The 19,659-nt window shown below is 47.3% G+C and overlaps 3 protein-coding genes and 2 pseudogenes across 3 annotated transcripts; 3 read left to right on the forward strand and 2 right to left on the reverse strand.

Moving 5' to 3' along the window:
• Nucleotides 1-19,659, reverse strand: part of LOC136017804 (olfactory receptor 5AP2-like) — a 313,756-nt pseudogene that overhangs the window by 123,240 nt on the left and 170,857 nt on the right.
• Nucleotides 1,371-2,299, forward strand: LOC136016508 (olfactory receptor 8U9-like). Its single transcript, XM_065683790.1, is given in 2 exon segments — nucleotides 1,371-2,190; nucleotides 2,193-2,299. Coding segments are annotated over 2 exon segments (927 nt in total).
• On the forward strand, nucleotides 6,088-7,017 carry LOC136017125 (olfactory receptor 5T17-like). The gene has a single exon (XM_065685156.1). It carries the CDS (start codon nucleotides 6,088-6,090, stop codon nucleotides 7,015-7,017), a length of 930 nt encoding a protein of 309 aa, XP_065541228.1.
• Nucleotides 8,187-19,659, reverse strand: part of LOC136016754 (olfactory receptor 8B3-like) — a 50,826-nt pseudogene continuing 39,353 nt past the window's right edge.
• Nucleotides 16,957-17,953, forward strand: LOC136017712 (olfactory receptor 5A1-like). The gene has a single exon (XM_065686231.1). The coding sequence runs from the start codon at nucleotides 16,957-16,959 to the stop codon at nucleotides 17,758-17,760; it is 804 nt and encodes a 267-aa protein (XP_065542303.1). The 3' UTR covers nucleotides 17,761-17,953.

Below are 19,659 nucleotides of genomic sequence, written 5' to 3' on the forward strand. Positions count from 1 at the left end.
GTCACAACGCTCCGACCTAGTGGACAGATATCAGTGAGAAGAATTTTGTTTAGATACTCCTGCAGTTCTGGTGTTGATTTGAGTTCAGGTGGTTCCTGTTTCCTTGCTTTTCTCATCAGTGCTCATAGAAAAATGGATAAAAAACCCCAAATAGACAATAAAAACCTGGTGTGGGGACAATTACTGTCTTAGTGAAGTCAGCAAAAGCAAAAATTAACTTTTGGTGTGGGTTTTACAGTAAGATGTTAAGAAGGGGCTACTATGAGACTAAAAATGGTTGCAGGAACGGCTCTTTGCATTGCTGAAATCCTGTTTAAGTAGCATTAAGAAAGCCAGTAGAGAAAGTCATGAGAATAATCAGGGGTGAATCATGTAGACATTCACTTGTCATCTACTCCCTCTCCTCAATGTGGGAGAACGGGGAAGGCATCTCCTTAAATCCACATAGTTACAGCAAATTGTTCCTGGGCTCTATTAGTGCAGCTGGAGATGAAGAGATTGATGCTCCTGGTTGATGTTGCTTGTTGTCAAGCTTCATGGACTGGAACACCTCTGAGGTCAGAGAAATGAGTATAAATACATCTTGAACACTAGAAACTAGAGAGGGCTCTTGTCTGCCCTTGCAAGATGCAGCAGCAAATCACCCTCAGTGCTGCTTGTAAGGAAAGAGTGCTGAAACCCACTCTCAACATCTGCTTGGTGATGAATGTGGCCTCAGTCATCATCTGGAGGAGCAGCCAAACTCATCCCAGTTGCTGAAGGAGCTGAACGGACCCTGCAGGTTTCCTTGTCTGGGATAGAGCAAATTGTCTTCATAGTAGCTACTATGGGGCTATGGTTTGGATTGGTGCTGAAATGGTGTTGGTAAGTCCAGGGTGTTTTAGTTATTGCTGAGCTGTGTGGGGCTTAGTTGCCACCTGGGGTTAAACCTCGACCATAGAATAGTTAGGGTTGGAAAGGACATTAAGATCATCCAGTTCCAACCCAATAGTTAGGGTTGGAAAGGACCTTAAGATCATCCAGTTCCAACCCAACTTCCAAGAGCTGAACAGTTATTGACCTTCCTTCTGTGTTGAATGTACTCAGGAAGGCACAAATAGGAGAGATGAAATGCTGAGCTAAACCCAGGTGGGTGTTCTCACTGTTGAGCTTGAGATTTTGGTTTTAGGATCCTCTTGTAGCCACTAGATGGACGCTTGGCTCTTCCAAGAGCCCAAATCTCTTCCAAGAGCTATCCAGAGTCCAACTGACCCTGTAGCAGGATGAGTTCTGCTTCCCTTTGGTGACACTGAGGAAGCTGAGGGTCCTCTTGAGCTGCCCATATCATTGTCTATTTTGCCCATCTCCTGCATGTTGATGCATTACAGAGGATGACACCCGTCAATCACACTGATGTGCGTGAGTTCATTCTTCTGGGGCTGACCACCCGCAAAGACCTCCAGGTCCCCCTTTTCATGGCGCTCCTGGCCACGTACATGGTGACCCTCTTGGGGAACTTTGGGATCATTGTGATAATCAGGACTGATCTTCACCTTCACACCCCCATGTACTATTTCCTCAGCCACTTGGCTTTTGTCAACATCTGCTACTCCTCCATCATCCTCCCCAAAATGCTGGTGCAGATTTTGACGCTGGAGAAAACCATCAGCTTCTCGGGGTGCGCAGCCCAGCTCTGCTTCTTTGTCACATTTGGGGTCACCGAGTGCCTCCTGCTGGCTGTGATGGCCTATGACAGGTACGGGGCCATCTGCAAACCCCTCCTGTAACCCACCATCATGCGTGCACGGATGTGCTGGTGGCCTGTGGCTGGTTCCTATGCTGTTGGTGTCTTCCATGCCGTGACCCACACCACTTTCATCTTCACCTTCTCCTTCTGCCACTCCAATGTTATCTACCACTACTTCTGTGACATTGCCCCACTCTTAGCTCTCTCCTGCTCCAACACCCACACCTACGAGGTGGTCATCGTTGCTCTTGTGAACATAAACTGTCTCAGCACCATGACCATCATCTTTATCTCCTATGCTTGCATCCTCCCCACTGTCCTGAGGATCCACTCAAAGGAGGGCAGGAGAAAAGCCTTCTCCACTTGCACGTCCCACCTGATGGTCGTCACCACGTTCTATGGGGCAATCTTGTTCATGTACCTGCGCCCCAGCTCCACCTTTGTGTTGGATGAGAACAAAACGGCCACGTTGTCTACACCATCATGACCCCCACATTGAAGCCCTTGATCTACAGCCTGAGGAACAGGGAGGTGAAGGCTGCCCTGATGAGAGCAGCTGGGAGAAGGCAGTGAATGGAGGAAGCTGGTGACCAGGAGGGTGTTTCCTTGTTGCTGTTATTGAGCAGGACTCATTGCACAGAGGGCTCTGTGAAGGTGTACTGAGGTGATTACTCTGTAATTTCTCTCTCATTTATAAGGTGTCTGACACTGATATGACATGTATCACCTGCCTAGATGAAGGTGGGTGAGATGAAGCCCAACCTCATTCATCACCAATGGTCAATGAGCACAAAGAGCTCCTCCAAACACCTTGATTCATCCTGTTCACCTCAATGCTCTGTTCAACTACTACAGAGACAGCCTGGACTACCCTGGGCATGGGTTTCCAGGTTGCAAGGTTCAGAGGTGAACCCAGAAGAAGAGTCAGAAACTCTCTTCCTAAGGAGTGTCTCTGAAACCCAGTGCCTACCAGGCTGGCTGAGAATGGAACAGACCCAAAGGACCACAGGACATCATATAATCAGTTAATAACTCAATCACACAACTTTCCACTCTACTTTCTCATGGTAAGGCTTGTGGCACTCTTAAATAAAGCTTTCCCACCCAAAACCTGGCTCTTGCAGGTGAAATTGCAGGTTAAGCTGAAGGTGTCTGAAGGTTCTTCAGAATGTGTTGGTGCTAATTTCTCTGGAAGCCTTTGGGCAATTTGAGCCTTGTCTTTGTTGTTCCTTTGCCGATGGTGTGCAAATGTAAAGAACTTAATCGCATGTTGGGTCAATATCGACCCTTTCAGCAGTGATTGAATCATCAATGTTGGATTTCGCAGCTCTTAAAGCTGATTAAAAATTAAACTTTTTACATAATTCACCAATAAGTTAAAGAATGGAGATTGCTGTGGATATCCTGAAGGGCTCTCTGTCAAAGAAGCAAACCCAGGTAAAAAATACAAGTAACCAACTTTAAAGTTGGGATAAACAATGTTCTTGCTCAAATAAATCTTTCAACCAAAGGGTATTTCCTCCCACCCATAGGAAACAGTCACCTCTGTGTGTAATTCACCCTGTTGTAACTCCAGTCTCTCAAGCAAATCACATGAATCAAAGCCTAGAAATACCTGTTGGTCTCCCAGCAATGGAAACCTTTGTGCATGCGTGTATTTATACGGATATCTAGGATTATGAGATGAATCCTGGAATCCTGGACTGGTTTGGGTTGAAGGGAGCTCAAAGCTCCTCCAGGTCCAACCCCTGCTGTGGGCAGGGACCCCTTCCACTGGAGCAGCTTGCTCCAAGCCCCTGTGTCCAACCTGGCCTTGAGCACTGCCAGGGATGGGGCAGCCACATCTTCTCTGGCACCCTATGCCAGCGCCTCAGCACCCTCCCAGGGAAGAGCTTGTGCCTAAGAGCTCAGCTCAGTCTCCCCTCGGGCAGGTTCAATCCATTCCCCTTGGCCTGTCCCTACAGACCCTTGTCCCAGGCCCCTCTCCAGGGGAGAGGGGTCCATGCAGTAAGACCAGCTTTGTTTTATTCTAGTTTGATTTGGTTTAGTTTAGTTTTCAGTTTAGTTTTTATTTACTTTAATATTTCATATTGTTTTAATTTATTATTCTAGACTATTCTTTAGCTAAGTTACTTTAATATATATTTTTGTTTGCATTTTATGTTGTTTTCAATTTTAAGTTTCATTTTAATTTTATTTTTTTAATTCTTCTTAATTTTAATTTTTTCTTTATTCCATTTTTTAATTTAATTTTATTTTATATTTTATTTTTGTATTCCTCTGTCAACCGTCTCTGCACCCCCCCATACATGCACACATACGTATGACAGAGAAATATAGTAATAATTGCCCTTCTCCCATAGGAAGCTCTCCAAAACACTTCTCAGCCAAAGCACCTTGGAGTTCTCAGTGGATTAGAGACAAGGGTTACAAAGCAATTACACCAGCAGGGGGGACAGGCAGTGCATATAAGTGTCCTCGTAATCTGTCATAACTCAGTGTGAAGCAAGGAAGAAGAACCAAATGTGTCACAGGTAAGGACAAGGGGGCATCCAGGTTTGTTTTATTGCTGGAGCTACAAGGTGGTTTATAATTCTAAGGGGATCTATAGTATCAAAGAATCCCAGCCAGGTTTGTGTTGGAAGGGACCTCAAAGCTCCTCCAGCGACATTCTCCTGACACTGGCAGGGAACCCTTCCACTGGAGCAGCTTGCTCCAAGCCCCTGTGTCCAACCTGGCCTTGAACACTGCCAGGGATGGGGCAGCCACAGCTTCTCTGGGCATCCTGTGCCAGTGTCTCCTTGTGCAATACAGTGCATAATTCCTTGCAGGAAGCAGGAGGGCAGGAGAACGGTTTCATCCTTCAGAGATGTGATCTGTAGAGAGGAATTTGATTGTTCCAGGTTGTATCTTTACTAGACAAAACAAGACGAGCTGATTATTTCGTGGCGGAGCCAGATAACACCAGAAGAAGGAAGATCACAGAGCACGTGGCTTTTGGGAAGGTTGTATACCAGTTATAATGGCTTGGTTCTTTTTTAAGGTTATAGTAGCAGAGAGCAGCTAAAATACCAGTTATAATGAATCTTCATCTCTGCAATGCTGGGGATCTCACCCTGAGTAATTCTGTGATACTACAGGTTGTGCACAGGGCTAAACCCTGTGTGCTTCTTCCACCTCCGTATGTGGTTTATCTGGTATTTCCATTCTGAATATGAGCCAAGCTGTTTAGTACCAGGTTTGCAGGGGTTTATTTTGCTGATGGGAAAGCCATACTCAGTGCACTGCAGTGATTGACTGACAGTGACAGACACTATATAAAGCAGCACAGTGTTTTCCATGATCGTAGGCTAAAATTGAGCTGCTTTACACAATAGTTTTCTTATCTCTTTCCTTGGTCTCTTTTAAATATCTGTTTATGTCACAGTGGTTCCTTCTGGACCCCTGTGGAGGCTGCTCAGTATCCTTCACTAATTCTGTACATAAAAGGCAGGATGTCATGGTGTATTTCCATATGTTTAAAACTCCTAAGAAGGAATTGTAGAAAGAGGAGGTATAGGAAAAGATGTTAAAAAGGCAAAGATTTGTTGTGCTTTTTTTTTTCTTTTATTTGTTTCTCTTTTCCCTCATGATGGCACCACACCATTTCTATATAATCCATAGAAGAACAACCCTGAAACAGCAAAATACATGAAAAGTTATGGAAGAATAAATGGGGTTTTCCTCTTTTCTCTCTGCAGTGCACAAGCAAAATGACCTTTAAGGAAAACCTCTCTGGGGAAGGCTTCTTAAGATGCCAAATGTTCTATTCTAGCTCAAAGGCTGGATGTGATGACCTTAAAGGTCTTTTCCAACCCAGTTGATTCTATGGTTCTAAACACTAGAATTATAGAGTCACAGACCGGTTTGGGTTGGAAAGCACCTGCAGTTCAGCTACTTCCAGCCCCCCAGGCGTGGGCAGGGACATCTCACACTAGACCGTGTCACCTCTAAAGACATGGTCTAGTGTGAGATTTTCATTCTTGGTGTCACTAATTCATTACAGGACGCACTGAACCCCTTCTTTTACTCTTTCTTTGTTAGAACTTGGCAGGGTTACACTGGAATGTGATATATACCATGAGTATACAACAGAGAAATGTGTATTTGACTGGAATAGGGAACACTTGGCAGAGTAACTGCTACCAGAATAAAACCTTCATTGGTTTTTGATGAATGTTGATGCAAATGAAGCAAATCCCTGATAAGGGGAGGGTCTGCCATCCAGACACTGGGCATTGCTGGGCTTTTTAGGTGCCAAATGCCTCCATTAACTGTTTATTACGGCTCTATGAATGCATCTTACAGTGTTTTAGGAGAAGATGGCTGAAGAAAATGAAACCAAGCAAGTGACAGAGCTGACTCTTGTGGGACTGACGGACAACCCGCAACTACAAGCGCCTTTGTTCATCCTCTTCCTCCTCATTTACTTCATCACGCTGGTGGGGAACCTGGGCATGGTTGTGCTCATCAAGAGCAGCGCTCAGCTGCAGTCCCCCATGTACTTTTTCCTTAGCAACTTATCTCTGCTCGATGCTTGCTACTCATCGGTGGTGGCACCGAGGACATTAATGAACCTTCTGATGGAGAAGAAAACAATCTCTGTCATCGGCTGCGCAACCCAGCTTTACTTCTTCATAGCCTTTGGCACCACCGAGTGCTTCCTCCTGGCTGCGATGGCGTACGACCGCTACATGGCCATCTGCAAGCCCTTGCTGTACTCGTCCGTCATGTCCCATCGGGTCTGCATGCTGCTGGTGGCCAGTTCCTATGTGCTTGGCCTGCTGAACTCTTGGGTGCACACAGAGTTCGCCTTCAGCCTGCCTTTATGCCAGCCAGCCAAGGTCAACCACTTCTACTGTGAAATCATGCCTGTTCTGGCCCTCTCCTGCTCTGACACCCGTGTCAATAGGTGTCTGATATTTGTCCTCGGTGGGCTGGTGGAGATGGTGACCATCTTGGCCGTCCTGGTCTCCTACGCCTTCATCCTCGCTGCTGTCTCAAGGATCAGCTCTGCTCAGGGCCGGCACAAAGCCTTCTCCACGTGCACCTCTCACCTGGCTGCAGTCACCATCTTCCACGGGTCCGTCCTCGCCTTGAACTTCCGACCAGGGCCTGGCAGCAGCCTGAGCACGGATAAGGTCTTTGCTGTGTTCTACTCACTGGTGGTGCCCATGCTGAACCCCCTGATCTACAGCCTCAGGAACAGGGAGGTGAAGAACGCCCTGAGGGACTTTGTCAGGTGGAAGTAGCTTTGGCACAATGTTTTGCTGCTGGTTTTGTGACAAAGGTCCCTAGATCTTCACTTGACACCAAGGACTTTTGTTTGCCTTCCCTATTCCTTAGTCTTAAGGACCTCGTTTTGAACCATTTCTAAGTCTGTCTTTCTTCTTATGGCTGGTTTGTGCCACAAGGCCACAGACAATCTGATTTATCTGCTGTATTTTATTGTGTGTATTTCATCCCCCTCCCCGCCCCCCCCTTGGTCTTTTCAGATGGGCACTGGACATTAGCTCTGGGCTCCTTGCTACCCTGTCAAAATGCTCTTCCACAGCCATCAGCATCTCCCAGTTGATGGCTTAAAACCTGCCTTATGACCGCTTCTTATTTTCAGGGCCTTTCTCCCCTGTCACTAAAGGGCAATGAAATTTTTCTGTAAAAGCTCAGGAAATTAAATCAGGGTAATAAATGAAGTACATTTAAGAGAAAAAATGGTGTTAACCTCACCTATGTTTAGGCATTGCTCTGAGATATCTATCCTCTCTGTTATCTGTGGATAAAGCTAGATATGGTACCTGAAGATGAGATTTGGTAACTAATTCTTAGGTAGATAAGGCTGTCATATGAATACCATCTTATATGCTCATGTCAATATAGCCAGGTTTTGAATCATCTCCAGAGAATCCAATATTCTCCTCCAAAACGTTCTGGCTGATGCCAGAAACACCTGAAGCACAGGGCAAAGAGACCCCTGCCCAGCTCTTCCTGCTAAAAATGTGCTTGCTTTTTGAGGTGTCAGAACCATTTATGGAGAGGACCTCTGTCATGTATTTGGTGTGGGAAGTTTGTGTCTACAGCCAGGATATTCTGCTTTTTGTAGATCCCTTCTCTGCAGAGATTGAAGCAGAATCATGCAGTGATGCTCTCACTATAAAATGTATTTCCAAAACCTCAAGCCTGTTTCTTGTGTTGCTGGATTTCACAATGCTGCCTCCCCTGAATGTTGCACTGAGGTTCCTATTGCCAGTTCCCTGAGTTGGATCCACCACACAAGACTATGGAAATCCAGAGCTCTCTTAGGAACGTAGCATCAGGTGTGGGTAAACCTCATCCTGCACTTCCTCTTCCCTCCCACCCCAGCAGCTTCAATAAAGAGCTCACAGGCAAGAGTGAGGAATTTTATTGGAGCTGAGGGACAAGGTCAAGAATCTTGAAAGAAAAGTAGATATTTATCAGTGAGAAAGGCTATAACTGGATAAAGCTGACTGGTGTTTTCTGTGAGGAAAAGAGGCCTGGGATAATTGAGGGTGATTTCTTCATAAAGACTTCTGACTGAGAAGTGAATTGAAATTTGAGGCTCAGTCTCCTCTCGGTATTCTTCCAAGAAGGGTGTGATTTGGGGTGCGTATTTCTCATTCAATACTGTCATTGACTTTTGTGCTGCAACTGTGGAAGAACCTATATCAAATTATGGGGATTATTGGAAAAAATGTTTTAGTGTACCATAGGCTTTCTCAGTTCACATGAACTGTGCATGTGCTAGATGATAGAACTTTCTTACGTTGCCAGTGGTTGAAGAACCTCCTCATGCACTTGACCAGAGCCCCATTCACCTCCTTGTTCCTCAGGCTGTAGATGAATGGGTTGAGCATGGGGGTGACGACAGTATAGATGATGGAGGCCACCTTATCTAGACTCCTGTGGCTAGATGGAGGTTGTAGGTACATGAAGAACTTTGTACCAAAGAAAGAGGCAACAGCCATCAAATGGGAGGCGCAGGTGTGGAAGGCTCTGGCCCTGCTCTGTGCTGAGCACATCCTCAGCACGGTGCAGAGGATAGAGATGTAGGAGAGCAAAATGAGGGCAAAAAATCCCTTTGTTTTAATGTCTTATAGGCTTTCTCACTTGACATGAAATGTTCATGTCCCGGGTGATACAGCTCTTCTATGTTGCCAGTGGCTAAAAAGCCTTCTCCCACACTTCAGCAGAGCCCCTTTCACTTCCTTGTTCCTCAGGCTGTAGATGAATGGATTGAGCATGGGGATGAGCAGAGCATATAAGATGGAGGCCACCTTATCCAGGCTCCTGTGGCTAGATGGATGTTGCAGGTGCATGAAGAATGCTGACCCAAAGTACATGGAAACAGCCATCAAATGGGAGATGCAGGTTTGGAAGGCTCTGGCCCTGCTCTGTGCTGAGCACGTCCTCAGCACGGTGCCAATGATAGAGATGTAGGAGAGCAAAATGATCACGCTCATGCCCACCACGTTGATGGTGACGAAGGCAAAGATGACCATCTCACTGCTGTGGGTGTCAGAGCACACGAGCTTTAGCACAGGAACTTCATCACAAAAGAAGTGGTCAATGCGGTTGGGACCAGAGAAGGAACCTCCAAACATGCACCATGTGTAGATGATGGCACTGAGGAAGGGGAATAGGTAGGATGATGCTACCAGCTGCCGGCAGACATGGCTGGAGATGATGGTCACATAAAGCAGGGGCTGGCAGATGGCAACATGCCGGTCGTAGGCCATCATGGCCAGGAGGTGACACTGAATAGTAGCAAAGAAAGCAAAGGCGAGGAATTGCATCATGCAGCCAGTGAAAGAAATGGTTTTGTCCTAACTAAAGAGCTGCTGCTTTAGACCATCTACAAACTGCAGGTATCCAGAGGAAGAAAAAACCACAGCAACCTTATTTCACCAGTAGCAAAGTTAAGAAGCACCCAAGGAGGTCACCTGGGAAGACTATTACGAGAACAGTAAAGAGTTTCTTGGTCCTTTGGAAGAGTATTCCCCATTCCCACCCAGTAAGTATGTGCCATGATGTTCATTTCGTATAGAAAGAAGTTTGATCCTGTGCCTTTTCACTTTGCTGGATAATAAGCTTGGTTTAAATAACACACTTCTTTAAACAGATGGAACACTAAAATACTGAGTGGTTTGGTCACTGCTGATGTGGTAAAAAAGGGGCATCTCGCCCAGAAGCTGCTGAATCCCAGACAGGCACTTCCAAAAGACATTCACAGAAGGGCACTGCACTCCTGTGACATCAGGTTCCCAGTTAAGTACTACCTTTTCTTTAAGGGCTCCCCAACCACAACCCTACATCTGCAGGTAGTCAGTAGCTGTGACCCAGCTCTAGAACCAGGTCATGCTTGAAGATTCTAGATGAACATAATTTTTTAATCAAGGGCCCTGTAGATGCGAGAGCAGCAGGCAAGAAGGAAACCCAAAGACGAGCCCTGACATGGGGAGGTAATCAATACTAAAGATGAAAAGCAGCAACCTCCATTCCATGCCAATCCATTCCCTCCCATCCCATGCCATTCCATTCCTTACACCCACCCCGACCTGAATAACAATGGCACTGCTATTCCCCTGCAATGCCAGGGCTTTTCAGCTCCAAAACCACTTTCAAAGACAGGAAACACAAAGCTTACAGTGCAAAAAAGATTTTATTTTAGGATTCCGTTTGATTTTAGTTCGGTTTCTTATCTTTTGCCTTACGTTATCTTCTTTTTGCCAAATTTCCCATGATGTCATGGGGTTTTGTTTTGGGTTGGTTTCAGAGCCGATGCTCATGAGCATCAAGCCCTTCAAGCACAGGCTGCTGTGCAGAAGCCAGAGCCCCTGGGGACATGGAGCCGAGGGAAGAGCAGAAGTGGCTCCCTCTGCGAGCTTGAGCAGCGGGCAAGAAGCGAGCCCAAAGGGGAGCCCTGTCAAGGGGCTGTGCTCAGTGCTACAGAGGACAAGCAGCAACGTCCAGGGGCTACCCCGGGAGTCGTGAGAGCTTCCTCCCCCCGCATGGGGGCATGAGGGGCCGCCTGCGTGGAGCAGGAGCAGCAGCCTTTGGGCCACAAGAGCCCAAAGGAGCCCTGTCAAGGGGCTGGCTCACCGCTGCAGAGGAAGGCAAAAAACCCGCGGGGACACTGGCAGGCCCTCCATGGGGGAAAAAAGGCCTTCCCCCCCCAGCTGCAGGACACCAGGGGCCACCTTCATGGTGCATGAGCAGCAGGCAGTACCGCAGCCAGAATGGAGCAGAGGAGCCCTGGCAAGTGGTCCTGCTCCATGCTCAGAGGAAGGCAAAAAACCCCCGGGACCAGTGCCAATGTGGCCCGGGGGAAAATTCCTTCCTGACCCCAGCACTGGCGATCGGCTATCCCTGAGCATGGCAGCAGGACCTGCTCCTGGTCCACAGGCTGCTCGCGCCTCCCCGCAGATGCCCAAGCCGTATTCTCCCTCAATCTGGAGCCACCTCAGGGGCTGCTGAGAGTGGCCAAAGGCCCCCGGTCTCATCGAGCCTGGGGGCGAGAATCCATCCTTCCTACACGTGGCAGGGCATCAGTGGCTGCTCCAAACCGCTGGCATCTCTGGAAGCACCTCTGCATCCCATTGCTTATGGCTGCTGCCCCCGGCTCCGTGGCGGATGAGAATGGGGAGCTCTGCGGTGCTCCTCAAAAAGGCGTTCCCAGCATCTAGCCCTGCCTATCCAGCTGAAAAGGACTGCTATCCCTGCCGCGAGCTAAGAAGCTGGCCCTGCCAGGAGCTGGCCTTGCAGCGCACAACTCTGAAGCTCTTCTCTGCCCAGCCTCTAGCTCTGCCTGCATTTCAGGGCCGTCTGCCTGCGATATCTGTCACCCTGTTGATCGCTGGGCTTGATTCAGCTCATCTGGCGGGCTACGCACGTGTCCCCTTCCTCCCTTGCCACTCCACATGCGTCCCTCCCCAGACTGCATGCTCGGCAAGAGGACAACCTTCCCCGACACAGGCGCTCCCCTTCCTCACTCACGGCTATACAGTAGCTGCGCTCCCCTTCCTCACTCACGGCTATACAGTAGCTGCGCTCCCCTTCCTCACTCACGGTTATACAGTAGCTGCGCTCCCCTTCCTCACTCACGGCTATACAGTAGCTGCGCTCTCCTGCTAGAACCTCCAAACAAGGAACTGCAGCAGCTCCTCAAGGACTTCCTGTAGGAAGTCCTGGGCTTCCCTGACCCAGTAGGGCACAGGAGGCCAGAGGACACAGGAGCCTGCTCCCTTTTATACTGTCCCGGGACATTGTGACTGCTGCGTTGCCAGGTGACGGCATGGAATGGAATGGAATGGAATGGAATGGAATGGAATGGAATGGAACGGAATGGAATGGAACGGAACAGAACGGAATGGAGTGGAGCGGAGTATGTCTGAACATGTGTTAGAAAAGCTGGGGGAGCCCTTCACAGCATTCCAGTCCTTAAAGGGTAGCTACAAGGAAGGCAGAGGCTCTCTCTTCAGCAGGTTCCAGTCCCCCTGGCAGGGGCAGGCACACCTCCCACTAAAGCAGCTTGCTCCAAGCCCCATCCAACCTGGCCATGAGCACAGCCAGGGATGGTGCAGCCACAACATCTCTGGGCAACCCATGCCAGCACCTCGCCACCCTCACAGGGAACAATGTCTGCCTAATGTCTAATCTAAATCTCTCCAGAGGCAGGCCCCAGAGGAGATAAAGACGTATGCGGCATCATGGAAGTCTTCTGTGTTCATCCAGTTGAGCAGGGTTCCCACACGTCTCGCACTAGCCAGGCTGTTAGCCTCAGACTGAAGCAGGACATGCTCCTCAAGCAAATGGTTGCAGCTCTTTTGGAGGCGAGCAATAGCTGTTCAGATCCCCATGGATTTGCTTTTACTGCCTTGTCCTCATTTTGAGAAATGCCTGAGTTGTTTCCCTTGGGAAAACATTCTGAGGCACAAGAGTCTAAGAAGAACGGGAGTGCATCGGAGAGAAAGTGCATATGCCCACTCCTTGGTGTCCAAAGAGGCCAAGCGTCGATGTCTAAAGCCGAGCCTATGAGCAGAGCAGGGCTACTTCTGCCAGGGTACTGGGGGTACCGAAAGGCCTCAGTAGCTAGGAGCCATCTCTGCTGGGACCCCCACCCCGCTGCCTCCTGCCGAGGGCCCAGGGGCCGTGTCTCAGCTCAGCCTGGGGCCTTCAGTCCCTGCCTGAGCTGTGCTGTAGCTCAGCCTGCCCCTTTCTCCTGGATGGCCCTGGGACCTGCACTGCAGAGGCTGCAGTGCAACTGCTGCTCTCCTGGCTGGACCCCTTAGACCTCGGGCTCCACCAGTCAGGCAGACTTGGAGGCATCACACAGCGTAACCCATTCCATTCCAAGCCTCGTCTAGTGCACTACATTCCCTTCCATTCCGCTCCATTCTAGGACTCTCCATTCCATGCCAATCCATTCCCTCCCATCCCATGCCATTCCATTCCCTACACCCACCCCGACCTGAATAACAGTGGCACTGCTATTCCCCTGCAATGCCAGGGCTTTTCAGCTTCAAGGACACAAAACACAAAGCTTACAGTGCAAAAAAGATTTTATTTTAGGATTCCGTTCGATTTTAGTTTGGTTTCTTATCTTTTGCCTTACGTTATCTTCTTTTTACCAAATTTCCCATGATGTCATGGGGTCTTGTTTTGGGTTGGTTTCAGAGCCGATGCTCATGAGCATCAAGCCCTTCAAGCACAGGCTGCTGTGCAGAAGCCAGAGCCCCTGGGGACATGGAGCCGAGGGAAGAGCAGAAGTGGCTCCCTCTGCGAGCTTGAGCAGCGGGCAAGAAGCGAGCCCAAAGGGGAGCCCTGTCAAGGGGCTGTGCTCAGTGCTACAGAGGACAAGCAGCAACGTCCAGGGGCTACCCCGGGAGTCGTGAGAGCTTCCTCCCCCCGCATGGGGGCATGAGGGGCCACCTGCGTGGAGCATGTGAAATAGGAGCACTGGTATTGTTTCCTAAAGAAGGCAAACTGTTGTTTGGAAAGATGAAGTCACGTCAATATTTTTATGGGTATTATTCTTTTTACATGCATGAACATTATAATGCTAGCTGCTTTATTAAGGCTCTCATTGGTTCAATAGGTGTACCCAGCCTTTTTGCATTTTATGCCAGTCTTTCTTTTCAGAAGCCGCAACTTCGGAAAAAGACTTGTGGCAATTAATACTACCGAGAAAACATGGCTGTCCAGGTTCCCAGACTATAAATGAACAAGCCATTGAGTAGGAAGTGAGGTCCCTTGTCAATATGATATGTTTACGTCCAGGTTAATAAATATTTGCTGAACAGCATAAGGAATTCAATCTGAAGCAGCTTGCTCATGTGTGTTCCTTCTGGCATTGTGATTATCATGTTTATTTACAACTGCTTGGTTTTGGTTTGTTTTTTTCATTGTAACTATAATATTCCCCTATGAATCAAAATGGTTACATACTATTTTCTGTGCAGAAAAAAAATAAAGCATCAAGAAAAGATTTTCACAGCACTGCTAAGGACAGAAGTCATGAAAGCAAAAATGTGAGTATTTTTCATCCCTGCAGAAAAATGTTGGGCTCTTCTTCTAACCAGAGACTGATACATGACAACTTCATTCAATCACTATAACTTTAGACAAACAGTATTGTCATCAAAAGGTGCTGACCTAGAATGCCCATTGCTTTTTGTTGTCTATTTTATCTGTGAAGGAACTATCAACACCAGTCGTCTACAGGCTTGGTTCTTCATCTGACCAATCACACCCTAATGTTGCTGGGTCCTCTAAGAAGCAGTACACCTTACTCCAAAACAGCCATCCTAAATAGCTTTATTGAGTACCACCCAGAAATCCCCACTTCTCAGTGTTGACTGCAGAGCCCAAGTTATTCTCTGCACCAGGACAAAAGGGTGTCATAGAATCATGGAATGGTTTGGGTTGGAAAAGACCTGAAAGCCCAACCCCCTGCCATGGGCAGGGGTGCCTCACACTAGGCCAAGTCACCCAAGACTCTGTCCAACCTGGTGCCTGTTGACTTCACCCTGATAATCCCCATGTTGATCACCCAGATCCACATCTTGAGAAGCACAGAGCTGAAGGATGCTCTGGGGAAGACTCCTAGGAAGAGTTCATGTTTTCTCCCACATTCATGCTAGTAAAAACATAGAATCAGCTGGTTGTAAAGAGCATTGGATGTTGTGCAGCTACAGAGATGGAAACAGTGAGCACGTAACATGGAGAGCTATGAAAGCTCTGAAATTGTCTTTCTGGGTGCAGGGAGTAACTGAGGGCATCTCTGGGGGATGCACAACCGTGCAGCAACACTTCACTGGGTGCAAAGGCCACACTGGGTATCTGCTTCAGGGACCTGCTCCTTAAGGAAACACAGAATGAAGCAGTGGATAAATATCTCCAACCACACACCACAGGCAATGCTGGGACAGGAGAGGACGAACCTGCTTGCTCTGCCCTGGGAGATGAGGTGGTGTGGGGCTCTCACACAGAGATCTTCATTGTGCTTTTGTTCTTGTGGTCTCTAAACTTGTGATCCCATGTTGAACCCTCATGGTGGTGACATGCTCTAGCTCACGGCTCCATGGGACACATGGGATCTTGCTGGACAAGACCATGAGTGAGTATTCCTGGGCAAAAAGGGTCAACAAAGGGATGCAGCACCACAGTAGCCAAGAAGGTAAATCTTCAAGGGGAGTCATCTTTCTTTTCTTTGTCTCCTCGTCTCTCTGCCCATCCCTTGTGGTACCTGATGACAAACATCAGAATGAACATATGAGGCCAGACAAGAAAATCATCAGGACCATTGAGGAGCATCCAGCACAAGAGGCAATTGAGAGAGTCCTGCAAACCTGACTGGAGCATAGAGGAAGCTGCAAGGAAGCAGCAGGGCACAGCTCATCTTCTGGTCTTCCTATGGAAGAGTCTATCGCTTCTATTGGCTATGGAAGAGCTGAAGTAATTCATTTTTAGGCTGGCAATGTCAGGTGAGATGAATTCCAGCTTCTGTGCCTGTACTCAGCTGTGCAAACACACTAGCACTGAATAACTGCTGTTTTCAATAATGTGCCTAAACCCAGAGGATCTAACATACACACACTTGTAAGTAAGGCTTTTAGGTGCACATCCAACCCTTCAGTGCTTGCACATGCAAAAAGGAAAGCTCAATGAGACAATGCTTTTACTGGTGGGACTGATGACAATGAATCTAATCAAACTGTGTTGGGCTGTAGCAGATGGTGACTCTAACATGCATTTGTCTTCAGCCTCCATCTCTAGTTTCTCCATGTGAAATTCAAATTGAGGAGTCTTAATGTATGAGCAATTTAATGTGACACCAAGATTGAGATTTCCCATTCATAGAAGTCAGGGAACGCAAGGAAGTGTTCAAGGCCAAGTTGGATGGGGCTTGGAGCAACCTACTCTAATAGAAGGTGTCCCTGCCTTGGACACGGGGTTGGAACTGGATGAGCTTTAAGGTCCTTTCCAAAGCGTTACATGCTTCTATGATAAAATAGCACAACCAAAATCAGCACAGCAGCTCTTCTCAATACAAAATTTACTCTGCTTTTCTCTTCTGTGTGTGCAGCTGTGTTTCGGTACAGAGAACAATGGCAGCACCATGGAAGCCTTTCTCTTAGCCCATGATCAAGACCCCACACTGCAGCTGTGAAACAGCCACTGTGATCCATGTCTCCAGAATGGTCTCCCCTCGGGCAGGTTCAAGCCATTCCCCTTGGCCTGTCCCTACAGGTCCTTGTCCAAATCCCCTCTCCACCTTTCTTGTAGCCCATTTAGACACTGGTCAGATATCATGGTGCTTTTGGTATGTTTAAGGAGCCTTGGAGAAGAAGAGAGGAGAAAACTCCCAAGGAAAGATCGACCCAGCCACTGACCCTGAAATAGTGATATTCACTTTAAAATGTGAAGAATATTTCTACAAAGAAATATTCTGCTGATGGAGAATGGAACTTCACTGAGGCTTCTGGTCCTGACACTTATCTGGTGGGGTAAGATATTTATTTTCATCTTTAATCCTGTAAAGATTTAGTTGTTTTATTCTGAACCTCCATGTTACCAGGGACAGAAACCTGTAATTTACACTTTCATGAGGGTGAGCATCTTAACTTAGTGCCTAATTTACACAGAGTTGAGTGAGTTTGGTTTAGTACAGCTCAATGGTCTCCATCCGAGGTCACCCACAGCTCCACACATCCATGTACCCCTTCCTGGGCAGCCTCTCCATTGTTAACATCTGCTTCTCCTCTGTGGTAGCCCCCAGGACTTTGGTGAACTTTGTGTTGGAGAAGAAGACCATTTCCTTTGCTGGCTGTATGAGTCAAGCTTTCTTCTACATTGTGTTTGTGACAACTGAGTGTTTCCTGCTGGCTGTCATGGCCTATGACCGGTACGTGGCCATCTGCAACCCCCTGCTCTACTCGTCTGTCATGACTTGGAGTTTATGCGTGGGGCTGGTGGCAGGGTGCTACATTGGGGGTGTCCTGAACTCCATCATTCAGATGACCTTCATCATCAGGCTGCCCTTCTGCAGCTCCAATATCATCAACCACTTCTTCTGTGATGTTCCTCCTCTCCTGGCTCTGTCCTGTGCCAGCACGTACATCAAGGAGATGATCCTCTTCTCCTTGGCTGGTGTCATGGAGCTCAGCACCATCTCTGCCATTCTGGTCTTCTACGTCTTCATCTTCTTTGCCATCCTGAGGATCCGTTCTGCTGAGGGCAGGCAAAAAGCTTGCTCCACCTGCGTGTCCCACCTGATCGTGGTGACCATGTTGTACGGAACAACCATCTTCATGTATTTACACCCTAGCTCTAGTTACTCCCTGAACACTGACAAAGTTGTCTCCGTCTTCTACACGGTGGTGATCCCCATGCTCAATCCCCCCATCTACAGCTTGAGGAACAAAGAGATGAAGGATGCTCTGAGGAGAACAGCAGAAAGAATCACAGTCAGGCTTTGAAAACCCTGATCCAGGGATGTGGGTAACATGAGGATTTGTCCCAGAGGCTGTGGAGCCTCCACCCATGGACATGTTCAGAAGTTGCCTGAATGAGGCCATGAGCAACCTGATGTGACCATGAAGTCAGCAGGACATAGTTGTTGTTCAGAAAGGACATCTAGGAGGTCTCTGTTCCTATGACTCGCAAATTATACACATAAACACATATATATCTGTGTATATATATATAAAAACACAATATTAAATGCATCCTAAACTACAGATTTATATATACCACAATATATTCTTGTGTTAAATGTGAACAACAACACACATGATACTGACTTTCCTTGCCTCAGTTTAGTTGGGGTTTCAGTGATTTATGGGCTGGGTGGGAGAGGCAGCTCCTATGAAAAGCTTTTCCCAGAAAGGATGGAATCCCATGATCTAAACGGATGAACTGATGTTTGAACGCAGTTATGGAGCAGTGGGATATTGTGTGTGAGCCAGGTGAGTGAAATGCAAATTCTTCAACAGGTCTGTGTTTGGAACCAGGCTGCTGAGTTAAGTCACAGTCAAAATGGGCTTTGCCACCTCTTTTCAGGCAGCTGTAGAACTTCAGCCTTTCATTTTTCCTCCTCAAGTTCTGCCTTTCTCAAAGCCTTTAAGTGAAGCTCTAAGGAGTTTTCTAATTTATACCCTCAGCGGTTTGTTAAAAACAAAGGCAAGAATGTTATCAGTGGAGTTGGCCGCAGGAGAGTTGCACTTTGGTTTGAGGCAATGGGGATTAAAGAAACCCAAAGCAAACATGGAAACGCAAACACCCTGAAACAACAGGAACATTGAAGGTAATGAAAAAAACCCAACCAAAAGTCTTTCTTTCCTATGCAAGAAGTAATTCCTGGCACAAATTGCAGCTCCCCCATATCCTGGTTGCTATAAAATCGCGATGCCACCAGGGGGAATAGTACCACAGGGTTTCCCCACGCCCCCAAAACTTCCCTATTTCTTTAGCAGCTCATCACTCAAAGGTGAGAGATGTCCCTGATCCAATTGTGTTAACAAGCTCCTCCGGGAGGGGATTTGGAGACGATGGGCTGACAGGAAGGAGAAGGCTTGGCTAGATCCTGGATGGGGATTTTCCACCCGTGGTCACTTGAGCTGTGGCATCACCAGTGGGAAAAACACTCTTTAATACAGGGGAAAATAACCCAAACAGGGATGTGACTCTGGCCAGCACTAAGTCTTTATTCTTTATTTATACTTTATTCTTTATTTATACTTTATTCTTTATTTATACTTTATTCTTTATCCTTTATCTTTTATTCTTTATTTATACTTTATTCTTATTCTTACTCTTTATTAAAGTTACCATCCTGAAGCTGACTCTTACTGTTGCCAGCAGGACATGACAGTATCCACAAATGCCTGCTCTTTAGATGCCCATTTCCCCTTCAAAGCCGCATTTCATCTACTTCTGAACAAAATCCATTCCTTTTCCTATGTGACTTTTATTCCTTCTTCGTACCATTGCTCTCTGTGGTCACCTCCAAGAGGTGCAAAATGGTCATAGGAATCCCTCTAGGTATCAAAAGGCAGAAGATTTGAAGCAAGTGACTAGAAACTCACGGATCAGGATTTCTTATACATCACCACCACCTACTGGACATTGCTGGGAATAGCAACTCCTTTTTATTTAAGATAAAACCACTTTTTTCTTACTCGCTGGGAAGCTTTGTGTAGCCAAGTGGCTTGTTCTTGCCCAGGAAGCTGAGCAATAATAGATAAATAAACTAAGGCCATCATGTTGCCTCTACACTAGGCTGATCCTGTGTAGACAGTTTATTTTCTGACCCTGTTAAAGCAATGTCAGATGGTTTAACAGCTTCAAAGTCCCCTCACATTTAGAAATGATCCCAC

Source organism: Lathamus discolor, chromosome 6 (assembly GCF_037157495.1).
Source record: "Lathamus discolor isolate bLatDis1 chromosome 6, bLatDis1.hap1, whole genome shotgun sequence".
NCBI lineage: Eukaryota > Metazoa > Chordata > Aves > Psittaciformes > Psittacidae > Lathamus > Lathamus discolor.

Coding starts and splice junctions, on each gene's coding strand:
- LOC136017125 (XM_065685156.1), top strand. CDS start 6,088: ATGGCTGAAGAAAATGAAACCAAGCAAGTGACAGAGCTGACTCTTGTG.
- LOC136017712 (XM_065686231.1), top strand. CDS start 16,957: ATGGTCTCCATCCGAGGTCACCCACAGCTCCACACATCCATGTACCCC.